Source organism: Ipomoea triloba, chromosome 7, assembly GCF_003576645.1.
Source record: "Ipomoea triloba cultivar NCNSP0323 chromosome 7, ASM357664v1".
NCBI classification, from domain to species: Eukaryota; Viridiplantae; Streptophyta; class Magnoliopsida; order Solanales; family Convolvulaceae; genus Ipomoea; species Ipomoea triloba.
Window position 1 is genome coordinate 25,858,030 of NC_044922.1, and position 23,089 is coordinate 25,881,118.

Sequence of the window (23,089 nt, forward strand, 5' to 3'; positions counted from 1 at the left end):
TTTTTTTTTTTTTTTTGGTTGTTTTTAGGTTAATGATTATGTTAACCATACTTTCAGGCTGATAGGAGTTTGCGACAGAAGGAGGGGTTGACATTGGAGCGCTTGAGAATTGACAGTAAGATTAATTGCTTTCCCCATCTTTTAATCTCCCCCATTATAGTGTACAACTAATTATTGGTGCTTAAATGCAATGGAAAATATTTTGCATACCATGGATTTTCTTAGAAGTGCTCAAGCTTTTAGGACCAATGTCATTTAAGCTATACTCTTGAAAAACTTGGCCCCTGCTTTTAACTCTTGTTATATGTAAATTCATGAGCCTTGAACTAGCACTTGTGGCTTGATGGAAGGAACATGGATTTGTTACCAGCTGTTTTTTCTTTGCTTAAGGAACTCAAGAAGATCAATATGTCAAGAATAATGATTGCGGTACATATTAATAGCTGTAGGCCTTTGCCCACTGGGGAACATTTTTGGGAACAAAATAATACAGGATTCTACTGTTTTGTTCATACATTTGTTTGCAGTCCTAAAATTAAATAGCTATCTATACAAGGTTTTCTTTCTGATCATTTCATATAAAATCAGAATTTTGATGTGATAACTGATAAGGAGCTGTCCGAAACACATAGCTCATACATATTGGTTGACTTTCATTTGAAAATTAGTTTGCACATTCCACTGAGTCTTTTGTAGTGTATACTGTTAAAAATGGCAATATATTCTTTTTACATATATTTCATGGATTCTTCACCGTGATCAATTCAAAATACTCAACTTGCAGTTGAGGACCTAAAGTTAAAAGCTGTTGAATCTTTACGAGGAGCACCTTATTTGGCAATTGGCAAGCATCTTTGTGGGCCTGCAACAGGTAGCATTGATGGTTTTTTGCTTCTTTTTTTTTTCAATTTTTTTTCTTGGATGAGTTACAAGTGAGCTTAATATGTCATGTTTTAACATGCCATTTGCCCTGACTTTTCATTTCACTCGATTTACCCATTTTTTTCCTCATATGAGGTCTAATGACTAGTGGAATAAAACCTATGTTGCTGCAGATATGACATTAAGGTGTTGCACGAAGGACCAATGTGAGGGTCAAGCTATTCTTGAATCACCTGAATCCTGTTGCTATCTTACTGGCTTAGCTATTGCTACATGTTGCCATCATCTTTGCCAATGGAGGCACTATATAAGTAACCTATTTATTCATCCTACTACTAAACTCTCTGCCCATGACATATCAATTTCACTTTGAATAATTTTGAATTCATGGTTGGGTATCCTCTTCCCCTTCTATTAGACTGTTAGCATTCTGGTTTAAGATATATATCAATGTGTGTGCGTGTGTATTGTTGTATGCTAAGCTTCTAAATATTATTCATCCTAACAGATACGGGATATATGTTGAATTTGGGTATTAGCATGGAAGACTTCCACGCAGTGACATGGTTTACCAGTTGGGCTGTTGATGCAGATCATACTTCAGATCTCAACGGTTCTGATTGCACTACAGACCTACAAATCAGGTATTATATTATATAATAAAATACCATTTTCTAACAATATAGTGATCTCAATTACTTCTTATATAATAGTACCACTACTTACATAGGGATGCCAATCAGGCTAACCCCTTCGGTTTTAGGCTAGTCCTATCAGGCTGTCGAGCTTATCGATCCGGGCTAATCAGTTTTTTTTTTTTTTTTTTTTCCCCTGTTCGGGTTTAAAATTCTTGGTCCTAATCCTAAACCCTTGGGCTTATCGGACTAATTTTTTATCGGGCTAAAATTTCTTGGCCCAAACCCCAAAATTGTTCAGGTATATCGGATCAACTCATCGGTTTCAGGCTAAGATTGACATCCCTATACTTACATGGCAGCTGTTCAATTGTTATACCATCATCCAGGATTCATATTGCATTGTGAACCCTGATACAAAAATTCTATACCTTCGGTTAACACATTCTGTACCTATAGTTAACAGTTTATGTACATGTAAATAAATAATTTGATAATTGTTGACACATAATATGATAGCTACAAGTACAGTAACTGTCAACTGCAGGTACATAATGTGTCAACTATAGATACAGAAGCTGAAGGTTATTTTTGGACCAGGGTCTACAATGCAAAGTAGACCTTGATTCATGGTATAATTTGCTGCAGCTGTTAGACTTAGAATGTTGTTTCAATGGTTATATATTTCATATATTTGCACTTGGTACTAATCCTCTTCTGTTTCTCGCAATGTTGTATTAGCGAGAGGGAATCGTGTGAATTAGACGGAGATGTGGATCCAAAGGGAGTAGAAGGCATCATAAGGAATATGAAGGGCGTGGATAGGGCAGCTTTGGGGTTCATGTGCAAAGACATAATTGATGCTGGGAGGATGGCTTGGCTCAAGGAAGTCGGACTTGAATGCCAGCTTGTTAAGTATGTTCCCTCCACCATCTCTCCTGAAAACCATTTGTTGGTTGCCAGGCAAAAGTGCTAAACCCTATCATGTCACTACCTTATTTTTGTTTCCTAGACACATACTTAATTGAATACTCAAACTGTATATTGGCTGTGCCTTGCATTGTCCTGCAAGAAAGCTATGAATTTTTTTTGCTAATACAGCATGGGCATGACTTCTTGTCACTCACTGATGATATGAGAAGGTTTAACCCCTTGTGTTACATTTCTGAATTGAATGCACATGTAGTAAACTGCCAAAGGAATTGTATAAATTTTTTGTTTTTAATTAATAGGCCAAATTATATCAGAATATAGTGAAAAAAAAAATGTATAGAATAAACATTAACGTAACCAAAGCTCAAGATCGAAGTACCAAGAAAGTCTATACCCTATATATTATTAGTTGAGTAGTCAAGATGAAGTATTAGTTGGAGATGTAAATTAAGTCCTACTTTTTTTTATTATATAAATAAGAACTATTTAAAAAAATAATAATACAATCACTGTAATAAATAGTGTAATTTACTATTCAAATGTCAAATCAATTCAAGTGTTTAGTAATACTTGATATATTCATATATGTGCATATATATATTAAAATTTTTATATTTAATGTATGGACAATGACATTTTTATTTATTATTTATTTTTTCTCCCTTGTTTTTTATTCCATTTTTCAAAAGTAGATGAATAAAAGGGTAATAAATTATATAATTATTAAAAGATTTGAATTCAATAATAGAATAACAAAAATAGACAAACAAACATGATAATTGTTATCAAAACTCATAGTAAGGTGCAGAAGTCCTGACCAAACACACCCAAGTTCCTGCTAAGGTTATTATTTATTAAACCAATTAACCACATTGTTGGAGTGGCTTCGTAGCACTGCAGAATGCATATTTCATTTTTAACCAATATCCATATTCTAAATCTCCAACACTCCCCACTCACCCCTATGAAGCAAATATCCATGGGACAGCTAAATTACCATCCCAATATGGCTTATTAATTAGTAATAAAATTGGTTAATTCTCACACAACAAAGAACATGAAACATTGCGACACTCATCGGAAGTCACGTAATTTCATGTAAAAACCTATCCAAACAACATTTTCTAACAAAAGCTCTGCAGGTTTCTACTAGTTTCCTCCTAAACTTCAACTCATATTAGTATGATATGGGGTAACTAATTATTTTGGAAAAAAAGTACAATTACTCACTGCATCACCTCAATGACTTTTAAAAGTCTGAAACCATGCACATGCATGCACATGGATGGGATGAACGAACTAAACTCCACCTTCAGCTGATTAAATTGCACAAACAATTACAGACTGAAAATTTTATTGTTACAAGTGACCATAAAAGGTCTGAAAAGTCACAGTTAACATTCTTCTTCATTGCCAAGAGAATCCTCCTTTGGTTACAACTCATCAGCTTTTTAACATTATCTCCAAGTGCCCATTCCTTGAAACTGCTGGTACAGATCAGACTATATTCCTGAAAATAAGCACAAAAGGCTAATTGGTTTCGGCAGTACAAACTCAAAATCGCTTGATTAATGCATGAAATGAAGGTGCCTTTTTGCAAAACAAATATCAACTCAAAAGTTCTTTCATGCAGGAATATCATGGACACACCAGTTCAAGAGGGGAGGATGGCATGACAACAAAAATCAGATGAGGTCACCTTGAATGTCCACGTTGTAGAGTCAAAAGCTAACAAGAATTATTCAGATGCAAGTTTATGCAGAGTTTCATTTTCTAGAACTATTACAAGACCTTAAAACAAAAAGGATGTGTAATTCTTCTGACATCATCTCACATCCCGACACTCGTAAAGATGCCAAAAAGACTATATAGTCGTTTATATAATATCATCTCCCCATTCTCCTGTCTCTCTATGACTACATTTATGCAAAACAAGAGCTGCCCGTTTCTTGGACTTGTATGATCCTAAAACTTTACTTTGCATCACAAGGTCTATGCTGAACAATAGTTAAATTGCATATATCCAATTTCATTTCTACAAATTCAAAGTTTTGCAATGGCTCCAGTTTCCAGTTGATTCCTTTTCATGTTTCATCCATTAAGACTAAGCCAACCATCCTTTAAGAATCCTCAATGTGATAATCCTACAATAAACACTCACACATATGCTCTTACCTTCTCTGCTTCAGATCCAATTCAGTTTATGATTTTAAATAAGCTTAAAATGGGCTAATGGCCTGAGTTAACTACAGATTCAAAGCTTTGTTAAATAGAGAGTTTTTCAAGCTGTGCTTTGCCTCTATTCAAGTGTGGTCCTGGAGAAAGTGCTCACTCATTAAATGTTAGGTTTTGCTTATGTTAAAACATATAAGAAACTAAAGGCAATGCTCTGTAGATAGAAATTCCCTCAACCCTACATGATGCAGGGGCAGTATGGCAGTATGGCAGTATGGGTTTACAAAACCCTGTTATTATAAATACAATAGATGTCTACTTATATATATATATATATATATTTGGCAGAGATTATTCTAAAAATAAGATTATGAAATTACAACAGTTTAGAATTTATTTAAGCCGGGTAACCTAAGCTGATTAGAAATTCTCAAATTAGAGATGATCAATAATCATAAACTATTATGTAAATTCATAATCATAGGCTTTCTCAAATGGGACCAATATAAAGAAGTAGCCTTTTGAATCAGATTTTTGTTTACCTTTATCAACTTCATCAATATATTACCACATAAATTTTAACTTGAATAATCAGAAGGAAGACAATATGCCTTCAGAGTTTGTCTTGCTAACACATGGAATTCAATTATTCAAATTACCAAGTTAATGCAGAAACAAGTGTTAAACAGCACAATTACTCCAAACCAAACTAATTGAATCATGCCTCCATCACTAATAACATGTGGAAAAGAAATTCTGTTGTGAATGATACTAATGTAATATAGTACCTCTTATTCTGCATGGAGAGCCTTGCAAGTAAACCTTTCTTGCACAAGTTGATTAATTGCATCCCTCAACTTGAGGTAATCATCAACTGTATTGTAAATTTGATGAGAAATGCGAGCATATCCTGTCACACAACCATTCTCGTCCATGGTTCCAAGTGATTCCCCGTCTTTTGGTTCCTGGTAATGGATTGGTACTTCCACCCCAAAACGGTCTCTCAAAAGAGTTCTCATATTTGAAGCATCATCAGCAGTCAAAACCCCTAAGCTTGCGGGCAAACCAATCATAGCCATGCTAGGGCACATGTCCGGTGGTGCCCCGAGCCTTGTTCCCCAAGCCTTGGCTAACATTTCTCCCATTTCGACAACAGCATCATGATTCCTCTTCCTAATTCCATCAATGCCGCCCTCAAACCTATTAACAAAATCTAACACCTCGGGGAAAACCATCTGTGAGCTGTAGTCTCGTGTTCCAATCCAAGCACTCTCGATGGCCAGTCCATTGCCATATTCATGCGAAACCACTGGATGATGTAACTCGGAAGACGTAGTCGATTTTTGACAGTACAAAAAAGCCAATGAGGGCGGGCAGAAGAACCATTTGTGTAGGTTGCTGACATAAAAATCAGCCCCGATTTCCTTAACATTCACATGAACACTGCCTATTGCATGAGCAGCATCAACAAACACCTGTTCCACACCTTCTTCCCTACAAATTTTGACCAATTCGCGCACCGGAATGACAACTGCAGGCATTGAGGTAATGTGATCAATTATAGCTAACCTAATTTTCCTACCATTAGCTTTTCCCCTGGCCAAGCCACGACGAAACTCAGCAACGATTTCTTCATTGGAACTAACTGGAAACGGGAGCTGGACAACGATAACAGATCCACCGGCGCGAGTCACATAAGCCTCGATTGATTTCTTCACGGCTTGAAACGCACAGTGGAGCATCACAACAGCGTCGCCTTTCTGGAATCGGCCCTCAGCGAAGGCCCAGCCGACGTGTTGGAGGACGATAGCGGCGGCAGTTGTGGCGTTATCGACAAGGGACACCTCCTCGACGTGGTCGGCATTTATGAGAGTTTTGATTAGGTTGCGGGAATGGAGGATACGCTTCTGAAGGTGGTTGAAGAAGAAGTCATCAGGTTGCTGGAGGAAGCGGAGCTGCCACCGCTTCTGGGCGGCGATGATGGAGGACGGACAGCATCCAAAGCTGCCGTTGTTAATTCGAGCGATGCCGGGTTGATGGTGGGCAAACTCTTGCCGGATTTCGGATTCTGAAATGAAAGAAAGCTTTTGTTTCTTGAACAAATGGTTATCGTCGTCGTGGTGGTTGTGATTGTGGTCGTTGCCATTGGTGCTGATATCTTCACGAGGAGCATCCATGGCGGAAGGGAAGTCCCGAATTCCGGTTGGGGTTAGGGTTTGGGTTCTGCTTAATTTTATCCAACTTTTTAACGGATTTTTATCACAGTATTGCATGCGTCAGCAATGGATTGGGTACTAATTGTAGTGTGTTGGTGGTGAAATTCGATTCTTGATCTCTTGATAAATTTTATATTTGTAATTAATTGAACTATAAACACAATTAGAGGTGTAAAATTGAAGCAAAATTTGCAAGCCGGCCTGCCCCCGTAGAAGGATGCGTTAGTGCCATGAACATTTTGGACAGTAAAAATTCAGACTTAATGGATAAGGGTATCAAATGGACATGCTAACATGAAGTCTAATCCAAATCCAACCCAATTATTATTGTGTGGACCATAAATAAAAAGTACATTTTTAATATATTAAAATAAATTATTTTTGTACATAAAGTACATTATTTTAGGGTACATTATTTAAGTACTGAAAGTATATTATTTTATAGAGTTAATTTTAACAATAGTCCTCCGATTATGTTGATTTTTCAAAATTCGTCCCCGACTTTTAATTTGGACAATTTAGGTTCTTTGACTTTCAAATTCTTTCCAATGTTGGTCCTTTCGTCAAATTTTGGTTAAGTTGATGTCAAATGAAGGGGTAAAATTGTTCGTTCACATGTATAGTATATTATTATTCGTATTTCTCCTGTCCTATACGCTATATATATGAATATAATATCAGTCGAAGAAACTTCGCCTAAGATTATATGGCTTCGATTGAGACTTCGACTGATATTATATTCATATATATAGTATATAGGACAAGAGAAATACGAGTAATAATACACTAAATAGATGAACGGACAATTTTACACCTTCATTTGACATTTTGACCTCAACTTAACTAAAATTTGACGAAAGGACCAACATTGGAAAGAATTTGAAAGTCAAGGGATCTAAATTGTCCAAATTGAAAGTCAGTGATTAATTTTGAAAAATCAATATAGTCGGAGGACCATTGCTGGAATTAACTCTTATTTTATATATACTATGAAATAATATAACTTCAGTACAAAAATAATGTACTTTTAGTATAATAAAAATATGCATTATATTCATGGTCCACACAATAATTTGCCAACCCAACCCGTTTGGGCCCTCTTAGGCTTACATTTGCTACAATGGACGGACTAGGGTTAACACGTTTTATACTACGGATAAAGCCGGATTTTAGTTTTTAACCCATGGATCGGGATAGCCTGATCTGGCCCGTACATTTTTTTTTTAAAAAGACATAATATACATATATATTCAAAATGAGTAATGTCCTATGGAATTATCCTGTTTTTTTTTAGAAGATGGAATTACCATGTTAGAAAATGTAAAATTGGTCAGATGGCATGTAGTGACCTCCCTCATATGAGAGGTTATGAGTTTGAGTCTCAATGAGGTGATATTGACTCTTTATGCGAACAGATACTACAATGTAAAATGATCAATTTTATTAAAAAAGAAAAACAATTCGGGTAGCTAATTGCGTAATTATCATATATTAATTAATAATTACTATCTTAATATATTTTAAATTTGTAAAATTTTATTTGTTTCAAATCAGAAAAACTACTCTAACTTGCCTAGTTAGTAGTTGCAATATGTAAACTTATTCTTATTAATGTTATTACATTATTGAGTATTAATTTTTCATTTTCTTGAAATAATTATTAAGTTAAATAGTTAAAAATAAATATATAAACCTATAAGGCTTCTTTAGAAAGAAAACATAACTTAAATGAGTCGATATATAATTTTTTAATATATTTTTTTTGATTTTTTATTTTTAAGACTATTTTTTTTGAAAACTTATTTTTAAGACTATAGAATGTGTCAAACTTTAATTTTTCTTTTTGGACTGAGCTCGAAACCTAATCAGATCAAGCTATTTCCGTCCAAAAAATAAAAGAGCCAATGACAAACGGACTGAAGCCTACACATTTAACACCTCTACTAATAAATTTGGCATGTGTAAGCTCGCAACTTGCACATGCTGTGGATCAACCCACGAGCCAAACCCTTTATAAGTATATAAAAAGTATATGTTATTAATTTTAAATCTTATAATGTATTTATTATTATTTTCTTTTTATTTTTGTGAAAGAAATTGAGGGCATGTATACATACACACATTATACAAGTACGTGACCCATTTTTCTCAATTTGGCTTGAACCTTGCTTCATGGTTGGTGTGCTGAAAGGAATTAAGCAAAAAAAAAAAAAAAAAAACATTCCTTTTCATACAAGTATGTGACCATAGTTATAAAATAAAATAAAATAAAGAAAGAAAAAAGAATAAGGTGCAAATTGGACACTAAAGATAATTTGAAAATGCAATTAGGTTAACCAAAAAAAAATAATACAATTAGACCACTGTCCAAATGCATGTAATTTCATTTTATAGCAGGTCACCATCAATTTCATCAAGTTACCTACTTACGTGTACGGTGAGTTGGCATTTTAAAATTTTTTAATAATATAATTTAGAATTTAAAATTTAAAATAAAATAAAATATTAATCTACTAGCTTATTTTGGAAACATTACCTAAGTACCTAACAGAGTCGCAAATTTTACTGTGGATAACGCATCAAAACGACGTCATTTTAATTAATGAAAACAGACGGATGAAACGGCCTTCGTTCCGCGCCATTCACTTTCAGTTTATATACATTGTAGTTACATTTCAACACAACTGCAGTTTTTTTCGATATAACTGCAGTTTCATTCGATATTATATACTCAAATATGTGAACCTGTTATTTAGTTTCTTTTCAACATAACTACAGTTTCTCTTATAATACACTGGAGTTTCATTTCAACACAACTACAATACCATTTCGATATAACTACAGTTTCATTGGACTATATACACCAAAAAATGTGAAACTGTTATTCAGTATCAGTTTATATACACTGCAGTTACATTTCAACACAATTACAGTTACATTTCGATATAACTATAATTTATTTCGATAGTATAAAAACAAATGTGAGGCAGTATCATTTGGGATGAACGTAGTATCAGTTACAAAGATTTATGGCAGTCGTTTCTCCCACTTATTGAAACGACGTCGTTTTGTGACCATAGTCCACGATATAACGATTGTAACAGAACTTATAGCTTATTAATAGCTTAAAATAAGTTATAATCTCCTAAATAAGCTCGGTCAAATAGAGCCCATATATCTGGATCATGGTCCACTTAATAAGTATCGGCAAATTATACTATGGACCCGGGTCCACCTTGCCCGTGTCTATGATCACAAATTTAGAACTTTATGTTCACAATTTTAGATCTCAATATACAAAATTACATTACTCAATATACATAACTTTTGAACTCTATATTTATAATTTTGTTATATAGATTCAAAAATTGTGTTATACAAAGTCAGTATTGACTCCACTGAGGCTCGAACCCATCACCTCCCGTATAAAGAAAAGGGTTTGATGCCACTGGATTACAAGGTCCTTGGCGTGAACATAGAGTTATAAAATTGTGAACATGAAATTTTAAAATTATAAACATAGAGTTATGATATTGTGTACATAGATCCGGTCCACCTTGGACCACGGAGTCCATGGCATAACAACTGATAAGCATCGGATGCGATTTACATGGCCAGGAGTAGTTGAATGGATCAACTAGACTATGCTGTAGTCAACTTGCTGGAGTCACACATTAGGCCCACGAATATTTGGCAGCCCTATTTTAGACGACTGATCCCTGGGCGAGTCAAGATCAAACTCATAAACCCTGAAGAAAATGAGAGGAAGTGGTATGGAGAAGAGGTATATTTCGGTTTGTGCGTGAATCTGACGCCTAGATCTTGCTCTTGCTGTTGCATATGTGGTTCGTTAGATTCACGCACAAACCCGTAATATGCCTTTTCGTTGTTTTCGCCCCTACAATCGGATTTGCTTCTGTTCATCGGGTTAGGTCAGATCCCAAACTGTATCCGCTTTTCGAATTGAATTCTGCTTGTTGTAGTTTGCTTGATAATTGACAAATATGTTTCCAGTTTTGATCCTTTAATTAATCCTCTGCATGCTCAACTCTTGTTTTCATAGCATAAATGTTTATAAAATTTTGGAAATATTTGTCTTGAATTATAGCACTATGAATTGGAAATGGAGTGAATTTAGTGAGACTGTGCATTGGATGTGCAGTTATACTCGTTCTATATTTATTAGTTAGGGCATGCCGTGTCATTAATGCTCTGCTTTGTAGATTTAGGAGAAAATTTCTTTCTTCATTTTATGTATCAAAAATTAAAATGTTTTTTTTTTAATTACATATCTAATTGGTTTTCAATTTAAGTAATTTTAAATGTTTGATTTGAGCAAGTATTTGGTTTATCATATTTTGATTTTTTACATATCTTGGCTTTTGGTTTTTCTTATGCGGTTATGCCAATTTGAGTGTTATTGTTCTGGCTTTTGGAGATATGGACTGCTTGTTGAGCAATAAATAATAAATTTAGTGAATTTCATATTCAACTATAAGCTGTTTTTCTTCTCTTTGAAGAGTGCAAACAGAAAATCTGCAGCAAAAAGTTCATTCTAAATATGACCAAACCATCTTAATCTCAGTTTACTTTCAAGTTAGCTTGTATCTCAATTCCGGAATTCCAGTGTCAGCTCTTGTTTCTCCTTCTCCCGGCATGATTATATACATAAGCATTCCAGAATTTTCTTATGTTTTTTGCTTTTTAAAGGAAATCTGTTCTGACATTTTTGAAGAAGATGAGATTCATTTCAGGAAGGCACTGGTTTGCTTTTCATCAATGCTTTCTCGTTAACTGAAGTGAAACATTGCATTCCTGTTCCTGTGTGAGGTCTGTGGCAAATCACTGGCGCTTATGCTTTGAATTATACTTTATTTTTTAATTATGCTTTTTTTTTTTTTTTTTGCTGATGGCTTATATTTAAATATTGTTTATTAAGTGGTTGAATATGACAGTGCAAATTATGTGATTTGGCTCCAATGGAAGTTTTACAATGGCAGATGAACTAGATCTGTTTTGAATCCCATGAAAATGATCTGTGAATGAAGGTACAGACTATCCATTGTGTGTTTGAGTTTGAGGTTATGCATTATTCTGCAATGTTGCTGGGAACTTCTTCCTTTTCTAAAACTATACAGATGACATTTGCTTGAGAATTTAATTATTGAACATATGAACAGAGGATTTAAATATTTATTCCTGCTGCTTTTTGACAAAACACAATTGTTTATTCCTGCTGCTCTTTGGCAAGACTCTGGAAAATATACAGCTCCAATTGATATAACAGCATTTCTAAGGCCTAATTATGATGATGAGAAATAATATCATTCATTTCTTCTATAAATGAAAAGATGAATGTAACTTGTAGCATTTATTTGAACGAGTAATAAATAAGGATATTTCCTCCCAAAAGGTTGAATCCCCAACCCAAGGCCCCCCACGCCCTGGCCCGACAAAGCATTTGGGAGAATGTAAATCATGCCTCCCTTCACTTTGAGAAATGAGACCCATACTGCCGCTCGTGAGACGCGATCCCTGGTCTTTCCTCCCAAACTTCACCCCTATAACCAGTTGAGCTATCCATGCAGGTAGGATTTACCTATATTTCACATGTCAGAGTCAGACGTGACCAAGATACTGATTTCATTCACCTGAATCCTTTGTTATCTATGCATAGTATATTGAGTATGCTCCTAATTTTTCAGCTTTTCTCAATATGATTTGTGTTCTTTGTGGTATACATTCCATCAAATATTTCTTCCTACAACAGATGGATGGTATGGATGCCCTTGCTGTGAAATAAGCATGCAAATTTGCCGAGCATGCACTAAAGAATGGACCACTTGTGAGTACATATCATCCTTTCTCATGAAGTTATTACAGGTAGGCAGTTTCCATGGGGCATAGGCCTCTTAAAAGGTAATGGAGGTGTGCAAAGGTCGGATGGAGATTAGGAAAGAACCAACAATTTGATCAAGTAATTCATATTACAAGTTGACCTGACAAACCTTCTCTAGCATCTGTGTTTGCACATTTTCCAGTTTTTATAATAATCTAACTCATCTATATGGTTTTGGGGAAAGATGTTGCTCAGATCTTGTCTGAACTGTAATATCTGAGTTCGGGGCTTCAAAACTAAGATATGCATGTCTTAAATAGTATTGGGATTTCTTTCCAGCAGTGTCATGTTGTCCTACTATTCTCATTTATCAATCTTAAAATAAAGAGATTAATGATGAACCAAACAAACATATGAAATCTCAATGCATATTTTGATTCCATTCTCTTTTTCTCATCTATTTCTTGCCCCACTGCAAGAAAGATACATAGGAATACTTCATGCTTTTAAGCCAAACACCCAATTAGGAAAAAAATTTAACTAATGCTAAAACTTCTTAAAATTTAATAATTTCAAACATTGTCACTTTTATACTTATTATTATTGGTGACCAACAAGTGAATTAAACAGTTTAACTATTGCTATTTTTGGTCTTTTGATTATTATTCATTTCTCACATTTAATTCTCACCTATTAATTTTGTCATATTTTATGCATAAGTAAAATTTTTGTTGCAAATGTGGCAACAAAAATATATGTGTGTATCAAATATGAAAAAAAATTAATAGTTAGGGACCAAATGTTAAAAGTAAATAATAATCGACGGATCAAAAGTGACATTAGCTCTAAATGATTTTGCTATGATCAAAGGTAGGTCTTGTGGTCAAGCGGCATAGTTGTGACCCTCCCAAGTGAGGGCGTTGGCTCTTTGTGTTTCAGTTGGTTGAGAGTACGGCGCACGTTCTTCCTGCCCCGACCACTCTCTCTTTTTGTTTTTATTTTAAATATTTATTTTATTTATTTTAAATATTACTTGGCAAAGGAACCAAAAAAAAAAAAAAAAAAAACTTGCATTGCAAAAAAAAAAAAAGAAAAAGAGACCGTATTACTGAGCATGCTCTAATAAATAATGTAATAATAGCTAGAAAAAAAGGGGATAAAATGGAGCAGTTGGCTAACTTGGCTTGTCATAGGATGGTGCAAGTATAGTGCAAATTAAGGATTTTTGAGAATCCACAAGGATTTGATTCTTGTCTTGTACCTCCAGCCAAAACCTTTGTACACCAAAAGATCAAAATCAGCTTAAGCCACTCACCCACCCATAACAACCTTAAACTGTACATAAACATGAGTTGGACATAGAGACAGCTCCTCTAGCTTAGTCCTCCCGGCCTCCCTCATATGAAAGGTCATGAGTTCGAGCCTCAGTGGAGGAGATATCGAAATTGACTTTGTGTGCTTCAATAGGTTGAGAAAGTATGTATGAACAGATACTACAATGTAATAGGGTCAGTTTATTCAAAAAAAAAAAAAAAAAAAAAGGAATCAAAACTTTCAGATGTTTAGTGCGTGCATGCATGCATGTCTTCTTCAACTGACTTTCTGGATAAATATTACACTGCTTAACCATCATCATCAGTTACCACCTTTGTGAACAGATTGGCTTCCACAGCCTCATATCTTCTCCTCCTCTCATAGCATTTGAACATACCAACAGGTTGTTTCCAGCTTCCCATTGATCAGGCGCTTCGCCCGAGCAATCCAAAGTATTTTGAGCTGAGCTAGAGTTTCTATCACGATAACTCAACAAGTCAACAGACAAAGCCAATCAAATATTGATGTGCAAAAGGTGTGCACAAGGAATTTGCCCACTTTAGGCATAATCTCCATACTGTCACTGTCGCTGCCGAATTTCAAACATAATCTTAGAGATACTTACTGAACTAGTGAGCTAAGTTCATGCAGGCTTCCTCCAGGTGTTTTGAGAAAAGGAATAGGAGATAGTTAGCTACATACCATTACAACGGTACACCAGTTGTAAAAGCTATCATATACAATCAATTGCTAGTCCATCAATCACATGCAACTATCTCTCTTCACATGCTCAGATTGGTTTGGAATGCAAATTTCTATGTGCTAGTTTGGAGTCTTGAGTCAATAAATCTCGACAAGCTTTTACAGACTTGGCATGAATACTATTGTACGTGTTAATTATTTCTCCAATATTAGCGTATAGTATGTGTATTGGCCTTGCATTTGTTATGCCATGGACTCGGACACAGATCAACATTCACAATTTTTTTACTCTATGTTCACAATTTTTGAACTCTATATTTTCATAATTTTTGAATTCTATGTTCACAATTTCAAACTCTGTTCACAATTTCAGAACTCTATATTCAAGTATAACACAATTTTTTAATTTATATAACAAAATTGTGAATATAGAGTTGTAATTGTGTATTGCGATTTAAAATTGTGAATATAGAATTCTAAAATTGTGAACATCAAATTTTTTAATTGTGAACATGGACCTGGGTCCACCTTGCAAGGTGGACCTGGGTCTATAGCATAATTTGCCGCTAATGAGATGGTAGGTTTTCCAGGTTTAAAAAAAAAAACACACCATCCATGCATGGACAAAAACGAAAATACTACATGTACTCCAAACTTTTACTTCTTCTCACAAATATTTGATGTAAACATTTTTCCCGAGACTAGCATAATAAAATATTGTCACATCATTATGGAGTAAAATTGAGGTAGTGAATTTGGAAGTATATGCTGTAGAACTCGGACAGAAATTAAGAAAACTTCCAACAGGTAACAGAATGCATTGGTGTTCCCTTCCACCCAAAAATGAGGCCCTTCCCACTACGATCAAGCGTGCAGGAATTTCCATTTCTAAACTTCTTGCCCACCAAATTAGCCTGATACACAGATGAATCGCTGAGTTGCATTTCCTCCATTGCAAACCTTGCAAAGTACGCTCTCCACACTTCAATCTTCACGCTTTTAGCGAACCTCTCCTCTCCCTCCGCCGCCACCATGTTTCTGATCCCTTCCCCAAAATGGAGCCCTTCAATGGTGCTTCTGCACGGGTCGTCGCGATCCAGGCAATCGTCCAAGCAATCGAAGTAGGCGCCGAAGAAGAAAAGCGCCTCCACGAATCGGTTAATGAACGACGGCGAGTTATGGTTCGCTTCCACTTCCGCCACCACCATCACCGCCGGCCTAAGCCCTCGGATTCCTCTCATTAGACCGTCGAGGTAATCGGGCCGTGCGATCATTGTTCTCAGCACCGTGCTTGCTAGCACCGCCACAACTTCCTCATCTTCTATTTGGACCAAATCTTCGCTGAAATCTTTCAGATCTGATAGGAAGACTGTATGGAAACAAAACGGCAGATTCAAGGAGTCGGCGAAACTCTGCAACCGCTTGCCGCACTCTTCCATCTTCTCCCTCTCCGCCACTCCGATTGCGGTTAACCTAATACGCTCGATCGGGGAACTGTCGTGCTGCTCTGCTAGAGCTTGCATCAAAATTGTCCATTGAATTCCACTCCGGATATTGATATCAACCAAGTGGATCTTCCTTGCGTTCTTCACACGCTCGATGATGGCCTGGATTCCGGCAAATTGGATCACCTGACCGAAGGGAAGCCCTTGGTGGCTAGCTAACACTGCGGGATTGCAACTCAACGCCATACTCTCTCGACACCTGGCTAACCGCTCCTCGCTCACCCCTCTAAACCTTCCCGTTTCCCTCTCTATCCTCTCCGTTAGGGCTTCGGCGAAATGGAACGCGAGTCTCTGCACCGGAGTGCCGGAATCGGATGCGGTCCACAGGCAGCGAGATGATATTGCCGGCGGCTCAATTCCTCTCCGGCGGCCAGAAGTAGGTGAACGAGCTCCACGTCTCTGATGTCGTCAACGGAAATTCCGGAGAGAGCGGAGGCGTAAGGATGGAAGAACGCGGAAAATCCGTCGCCGTTTTGGGTGAAGAATTGGATGTACCTTTCTCCGGCGAGCTTCAAAATTTCAGCCACCGACAGTTTACCGCCGGCGCCGCTGGCATCGATATGATCGGTTTTGCTGGTTACACTGCTCCGATCCTTGAAAAACCTACCATAACATTTCAAGATCTGGAAACATGCAGAAGAAAATGGAGTCTGGTGAGGTTTGGGCTCAGAAACTTGAGGATTTGGGGAAGACATTTGATTTTGATCTTCAATAAGGCGCTCGATCTTTTTAGTTCCAGCAAAGAGGGAGTCAAAATCATCACATTCTTCCATTTCAAACCAATCATGCATTATCATCTTTGCTGCTGCTCATCAGTTCATCATTCAAACTTCTTTTACGATGAAGATGACGATCGTGATTGAAAGGATCGGAGGGGAAGGAGACACTAGCAGGCATCGTTCTCTACAACTACAACTAATAATCAACACATTATTATTGTATGTATAACGACGAGAATTATGAAGTTTTTCGTAATGATCTTATTAGCCACATAAAACCAAAATGCAATGGTTTCTAGTCTCTGGAAGGACATGTATTATAATCATAAATTTCCCTGATATGTATTTTTATAGTAATGATTTGGGAAAACTTAAGCCAGCTGCCTATGCATGCAAATGCGTTTTGAAATTAATTAATGAAATTAACATATATGGACAAGAAGAAAGCACGCAAATATAAAATGACAAAGTAATGATAAACATGGCTGAGCAAATAGTTATATATAGGCAAAAGGGTCAAATAGGCCCATGTACTATCATTGATTGTTCAACTAGCACCATGAATTAAAATATGGTCCATCTAGGTCATTATACTCCAAATTATTTTTCATCTAGCATTTTTAGCTTATTTCTAACAAGTAACCCATCTAATTTGATGACATGGAAAAATAAAATTAGAAAAAATGATGACATGTTATTTATATGGATGTTTTGGATGATTTCTACCATATTTCATTAATGAAAAAAATAATTTCTTGCGATGAAATAGGGTAGAAATCAAAATTGTTATATAAAGTTTTAACTACATGAGTATATGTATAGTGGGGTATTCACTACTATTCGGCAATGAGATTTCATGAAAATCGATATATGAAAAATTAAATTATTTTTATAATAACTTAAGATATATTGAATTGGGTAAATTTTATTTTATTTTAAAAATAAATTAATATTTTTTTATTTTTGGATAATTGAATAACTTAAGATATTGTATTTTTGGATGATTTCTTTGAAAGAAACAGGGCAAAAATCACAGTTGTTATATAAAGTTTCAACTACAGTGTACTGTGTATGTATAGTGGAGTGTACTGTGTATGTATAGCGGGGTATTCAGTATCGTTCGACAATGAGATTCCATGAAAATTGATATATAAATTATTTTTTTTAAAATAATAAAATTTACCCAATATAATATCTTAAGTTATTATATTTAATTGTAATATATCGATTTTCATGGAATTTCATTACCGAACAACTTTGAATATTCCACTATATATGCACAGTCGTGCAGTACACTGTAATTAAAACATTATATAACAACTTTGATTTCTACCCTATTTCATTGCAATAAATCATTTTCTTCATTAATGAAATAGGGTAAAATCATCCAAAACATTCATATAAATAACATGTCATCATTTTTTATTATTTTATTTTTCCATGTCAACAAATTAGATGGGTTACTTGTTAGAAATTGGCTAAAAATGCTAGATGAAAAATAATTAGGAGTATAATGACTTAGATGGACCATATTTTAGTTCATGGTGCTGAATGAACAATCAGTGTTAGTACATGGGTCTATTTGACCCTTTTGCCTTATATATATATAGAAATCTGCTCAAGGGAGGACGCGTCTTATCGTGTGAACAGTGCGGACACACCACTCAATGTTATAAAATGCACTACTTAATGTTAGAAAACGCACCACATGAAAATACACAAAAACACCAAAACCTATTTGCTCAGCCATGATCATTACTTTGTCATTTTATAGTTGTGTGCTTTCTTCTTGTCCATATATGTTAATTTCATTAATTAATTTATAAATCTATCTGCATGGCTTAAGTTTCCCAAAACATTACTATAAAAATGCATACTAGGGATCGGACATTATATTTATGATTATAATAGATGTCCTTCTAGGCGGATTAGAAGAAACCATTGCTTGTTTAATTTGGTTTTATGTGTAATGTGAAATAAAACTTCATAATTCTCGTCGTTATACATACAATAATCTGTTGATTAGTTGTAGTTGTAGAGAACGATATATATGATGGCTAGTGTCTCCTTCCCCATTGCTCCTTTCAATCACTTATCACTATCATCATCTTCATCGTAAGTTGACAAAAAGTACAATGTAATCATATTTTAACTTATTCAATAGTTTATCATTGATTTATAGAGTACGTAGATCCCAAGTATATAAATTGCAATAATTTTTAGGGATAAAGTCAAATAATAAACCCTCAATCTATATACTAAAGTGTAATTAAACACTCAAATTAATAAAAAAATCTCTAATTAGATTCTTAAAGTTGTTAAAATTGTACAATTAATCTATTTGACATATAATAACCTATTTGATATTTTTTAAAATTAAAAAAAAAAAAAAAACTATTTGCTCAGCCATGATTATCATTACTTTGTCATTTTATATTTGCGTGTTTTCTTCTTGTCCATATATGTTATTATGTTAATTTCATTAATTAATTTCAAAATGTATTTGCATGCATAGGCAGCTGGCTTAAGTTTTCCCAGAGCACTACTATAAAAATACATACCAGGGAAATTTATGATTATAATACATGTCCTTCCAGGGACTAGAAACCATAGCTTGTTTGGTTTTATGTGGCTAATATCATTACGAAAACTTCATAAATCTCGTCGTTATACATACAAATATACAATAATGTGTTGATTAATTGTAGTTGTAGAGAACGATGCCTAGTGTCTCCTTCCCCTCCGGATCCGCTCCTTTCAATCACGATCGTCATCTTCATCCTAAAGGAAGTGTGAATGATGAACTGCGCAGCAGCAAAGATGATAATAATGATTGGTTTGAAATGGAAGGATGTGATGATTTTAACTCCCTCTTTGCTGGAGATAAAAGGATCGAACACCTTATTATTGAAGATCAAAATCAAATTCCTTCCCCAAATCCTCAAGTTTCTGAGCTCAAACCTCAGCAGACTCCATTTTCTTCTGCGTGTTTCGAGATCTTGAAATGTTATGGTAGGTTTTTCAAGGATCGGAGCAGTCTAACCAGCAAAACCGATCGTATCGATGTCAGCGGCGCCGGCGGTAAACTGTCTGTGGCTGAAATTTTGAAGCTCGCCGGAGAAAGGTACATTCAATTCTTCGCCCAAAAGGCCGACGGATTTTCCGCGTTCTTCCATCCTTACGCCTCCGCTCTCTCCGGAATTTCCGTTGACGACATCAGAGACGTGGAGATCGTTCACCTTCTTCTGGCGGCCGGAGAGGAAGTTAGCCGCCGGCAATATCATCTCTCTACCGGCTTTATCTCTCGCTGCCTGTGGATCGCATCCGATTCCGGCACTCCGGTGCAGAGACTCGCCTTCCAATTCGCCGAAGCCCTAACGGAGAGGATAGAGAGGGAAACGGGAAGGTTTAAAGGGGTGAGCGAGGAACGGTTAGCCAGGTGTCGAGAGAGTATGGCGTTGAGTTCCAATCCCGCAATCTTAGCTAGCCACCAAGGGCTTCCCTTCGGTCAAGTGATCCAATTCGCCGGAATCCAGGCCATCATCGAGCGTGTGAAGAACGCAAGGAAGATCCGCTTGCTTGATATCAATATCCGGACTGGAATTCAGTGGACGATTTTGATGCAAGCTCTGGCAGAGCAGGACCGCAGTTCCCCGATCGAGCGTATTAGGTTAACCGCCGTCGGAGTAGTGGAGAGGGAGAAGATGGAAGAGTGCGGCAAGCGATTGCAGAGCTTCGCAAACTCCTTGAATCTCCCGTTTTATTTCGATACAGTTTTCCTGTCAGATCTGAAAGATTTCAGGGAAGATTTGGTCCAGGTAGAAGATGAGGAAGTTGTGGCGGTGATGGCAAACATCGTGCTGAGAACAATGATCGCACGGCCCGATTGCCTCGACACTCTAATGAGAGGAATCAGACGGTTGAGGCCGGCGGTGATGGTGGTGGCGGAAGTGGAAGCGAACCATAACTCGCCGTCGTTCATTAATCGATTCGTGGAGGCGCTTTTCTTCTACGGCGCGTACTTCGATTGCTTGGAAGATTGCCTGGATCGCGACGATCCGTGCAGAAGGATCATGGAAGGGCTCCATTTTGGGGAAGGGATCAGAAACATTGTGGCGACGGAGGGAGAGGAAAGGTTCACTAGAAACGTGAAGATTGAGGTGTGGAGAGCGTACTTTGCGAGGTTTTCAATGGAGGAAATGCAACTCAGTGATTCATCTGTGTATCAGGCTAATTTGGTGGGCGAGAAGTTTGGAAATGGAAATTCATGCACGCTTGATAGTAGTGGGAAGGGCCTCATTATTGGGTGGAAGGGAATACCAATGCATTCTGTTACCTGTTGGAAGTTTTCTTAATTTCTGTTAACTCGAACACGTAACATCTTATTAGTAACGCCCTATAAATTTTTCTGTGGACCATGGTGACCAATACTACACATAGTATCGTAATATTAAGGAAACACGCAATAGTATTCATGCCAAGTGTGTTAAAACTTGTCAAAATTTAATGACTCAACTACTCAAGAGTCGAGAGTAGCACATAGAAATTTGCATACCATATTAATTCGAATATGTGAAGAAATTAAAAATAGTTGCATGTGATCGATTGACTATATATAACAATTGAGTGTATATGATATAGCTTTTATAGCTAGTTTACCTTTGAATAGACATGACATGCATCTTGAAACTCCTTGCTAATCGCTATATCAAACGTTGTAATGTAATTTTTTTTTTTGAATAGGTTGTAATGTAATTTAATTCCCTACCAATTATAAAATATTGTTGTCAATGCAATTACAAAAGAAACAATTTATCTTATCATCGAAGATCTTGATGATGAATTGTTTGGAATATAATCCTAGTTGATGAGTCCATATATATATATATATATATATGCCCCTAATCAGGTAAGAACATGCTGACAAATCTAAACTACTAATCTAGTAGATCTAACGGTTCAAAATAATAAAAAAAAGTTTTTTAATATTTATGAAAAAAACCTCGCTCATATTTTACTTGATTTTTCATCCATCAGATCTTGCAGATCAATGGTTTGAATTTGTCCACACATTCTCACCTAAGGATTGATTATCATATGATTAGGATATATATATATATATATATATATATATATATATATAAGAGTAAATGAATGTATTTATCTAGTATGTAGATGCATATAGGAGCATATATATTACTCCCTCTCCCATTTTATATGCCATACTTACTATTCATTGGTCAAACCAACTCTTTCTTCTTTGTTTATTTTCTTTATTATTTTTTTACTTATTTTTAAATTTGATTTTTTGTGTTTAATAGTATTTTTTAGTGTACGTAGTTTCTAAATATATAAATTTTGTATATTAATACTAAATTTAATATTATAAAAAAATTAAATTAAAATCACTTCAGTCAAGGCTCGTTAACCGAACCAAACACATAAAATGGAACGGAGGGAGTATTAAGCATTTCCTTAGAGTTACTCATTCTTGATATTTCCTCTTTGTCACTTAAAGGCAATTATTAAAGGCTAGTTTTCAAACAATAATATATGGATTAAGTATCTCAAGAGTACCAGGACAAGGTGATGGAGCAAATAACATGCGATGTGAATTTACCGTGCATCATAAATGGACCCCAAACATCAACATGGATTAATTCAAAACAAGCTTTGGACATAGTTTTTCTTAAAGGAAATGGAGACCTTTTGTGTTTTGCATAATGACAAACATCACATGCTAAGTTCTTTGCATAACAAGAGGGAACATCATACAAGAGATGCATCTTATTTGTAGGGTAATGACCTAACCGTTGATGCCAAGTTTCAACAGTACAAGGCATGGCTAACCGGCTGTAGTGGCTCATACAGGCTTCTGGAATCTCATTCAGCAGGAATAGTCCCTTATCTGCTTTAGCTAAACCAATCACTTTCCCATGACTCCCCCGAAGAGTGCACTGCTCAGAAGTGAATGTTAGCTCATAGGAAGTATTTTGAAGGAGCTTACTAACAGATATTAAGTTGAATGTAAATGATGGTATGTGTAGCACATTCTTCAAACATAAACCATTATTCAGCTGTATGTCACCAATGTGTTTCACCATAGCTTGATTCCCATCAGGTAAGTTAACCAATGTTCCTTCAACAGATTGATAGTTAACAAACAAAT

The 23,089-nt window shown here is 35.7% G+C and overlaps 3 protein-coding genes, 1 long non-coding RNA gene and 1 pseudogene across 5 annotated transcripts in view; 3 read left to right on the forward strand and 2 right to left on the reverse strand.

The window, feature by feature from the left end:
- The window catches only part of LOC116026344 (tRNA:m(4)X modification enzyme TRM13), a 7,377-nt gene extending 4,698 nt beyond the window's left edge, over nucleotides 1-2,679 (forward strand). For both annotated transcript variants that reach the window (XM_031267833.1, XM_031267834.1), the window contains exon 9: nucleotides 2,259-2,679. In XM_031267833.1, the coding sequence (XP_031123693.1) occupies nucleotides 2,259-2,493 (235 nt within the window). In that variant the 3' untranslated portion in view covers nucleotides 2,494-2,679. The remainder of the gene's footprint in view (nucleotides 1-2,258) is intronic.
- A 753-nt stretch (nucleotides 2,680-3,432) lies between these two features.
- On the reverse strand, nucleotides 3,433-6,885 carry LOC116026046 (L-cysteine desulfhydrase-like). The gene is made up of 2 exons (XM_031267490.1): nucleotides 5,414-6,885; nucleotides 3,433-3,960 (listed from the first exon to the last, which is right to left on the reverse strand). The coding sequence occupies exon 1, from the start codon at nucleotides 6,800-6,802 to the stop codon at nucleotides 5,417-5,419; it is 1,386 nt and encodes a 461-aa protein (XP_031123350.1). The 5' UTR covers nucleotides 6,803-6,885; the 3' UTR covers nucleotides 3,433-3,960; nucleotides 5,414-5,416.
- A 3,654-nt stretch (nucleotides 6,886-10,539) lies between these two features.
- LOC116025067 lies at nucleotides 10,540-13,018 on the forward strand. Its single transcript, XR_004099589.1, has 2 exons — nucleotides 10,540-11,671; nucleotides 11,797-13,018. It is a non-coding gene; the product is annotated as an uncharacterized LOC116025067 (long non-coding RNA).
- A 2,422-nt stretch (nucleotides 13,019-15,440) lies between these two features.
- Nucleotides 15,441-16,998, reverse strand: LOC116024397 (annotated as a pseudogene).
- A 2,636-nt stretch (nucleotides 16,999-19,634) lies between these two features.
- Nucleotides 19,635-21,395, forward strand: LOC116026133 (DELLA protein GAIP-like). Its single transcript, XM_031267587.1, has one exon. The coding sequence runs from the start codon at nucleotides 19,641-19,643 to the stop codon at nucleotides 21,273-21,275; it is 1,635 nt and encodes a 544-aa protein (XP_031123447.1). The 5' UTR covers nucleotides 19,635-19,640; the 3' UTR covers nucleotides 21,276-21,395.
- The last annotated feature ends 1,694 nt before the right edge of the window (nucleotides 21,396-23,089 follow it).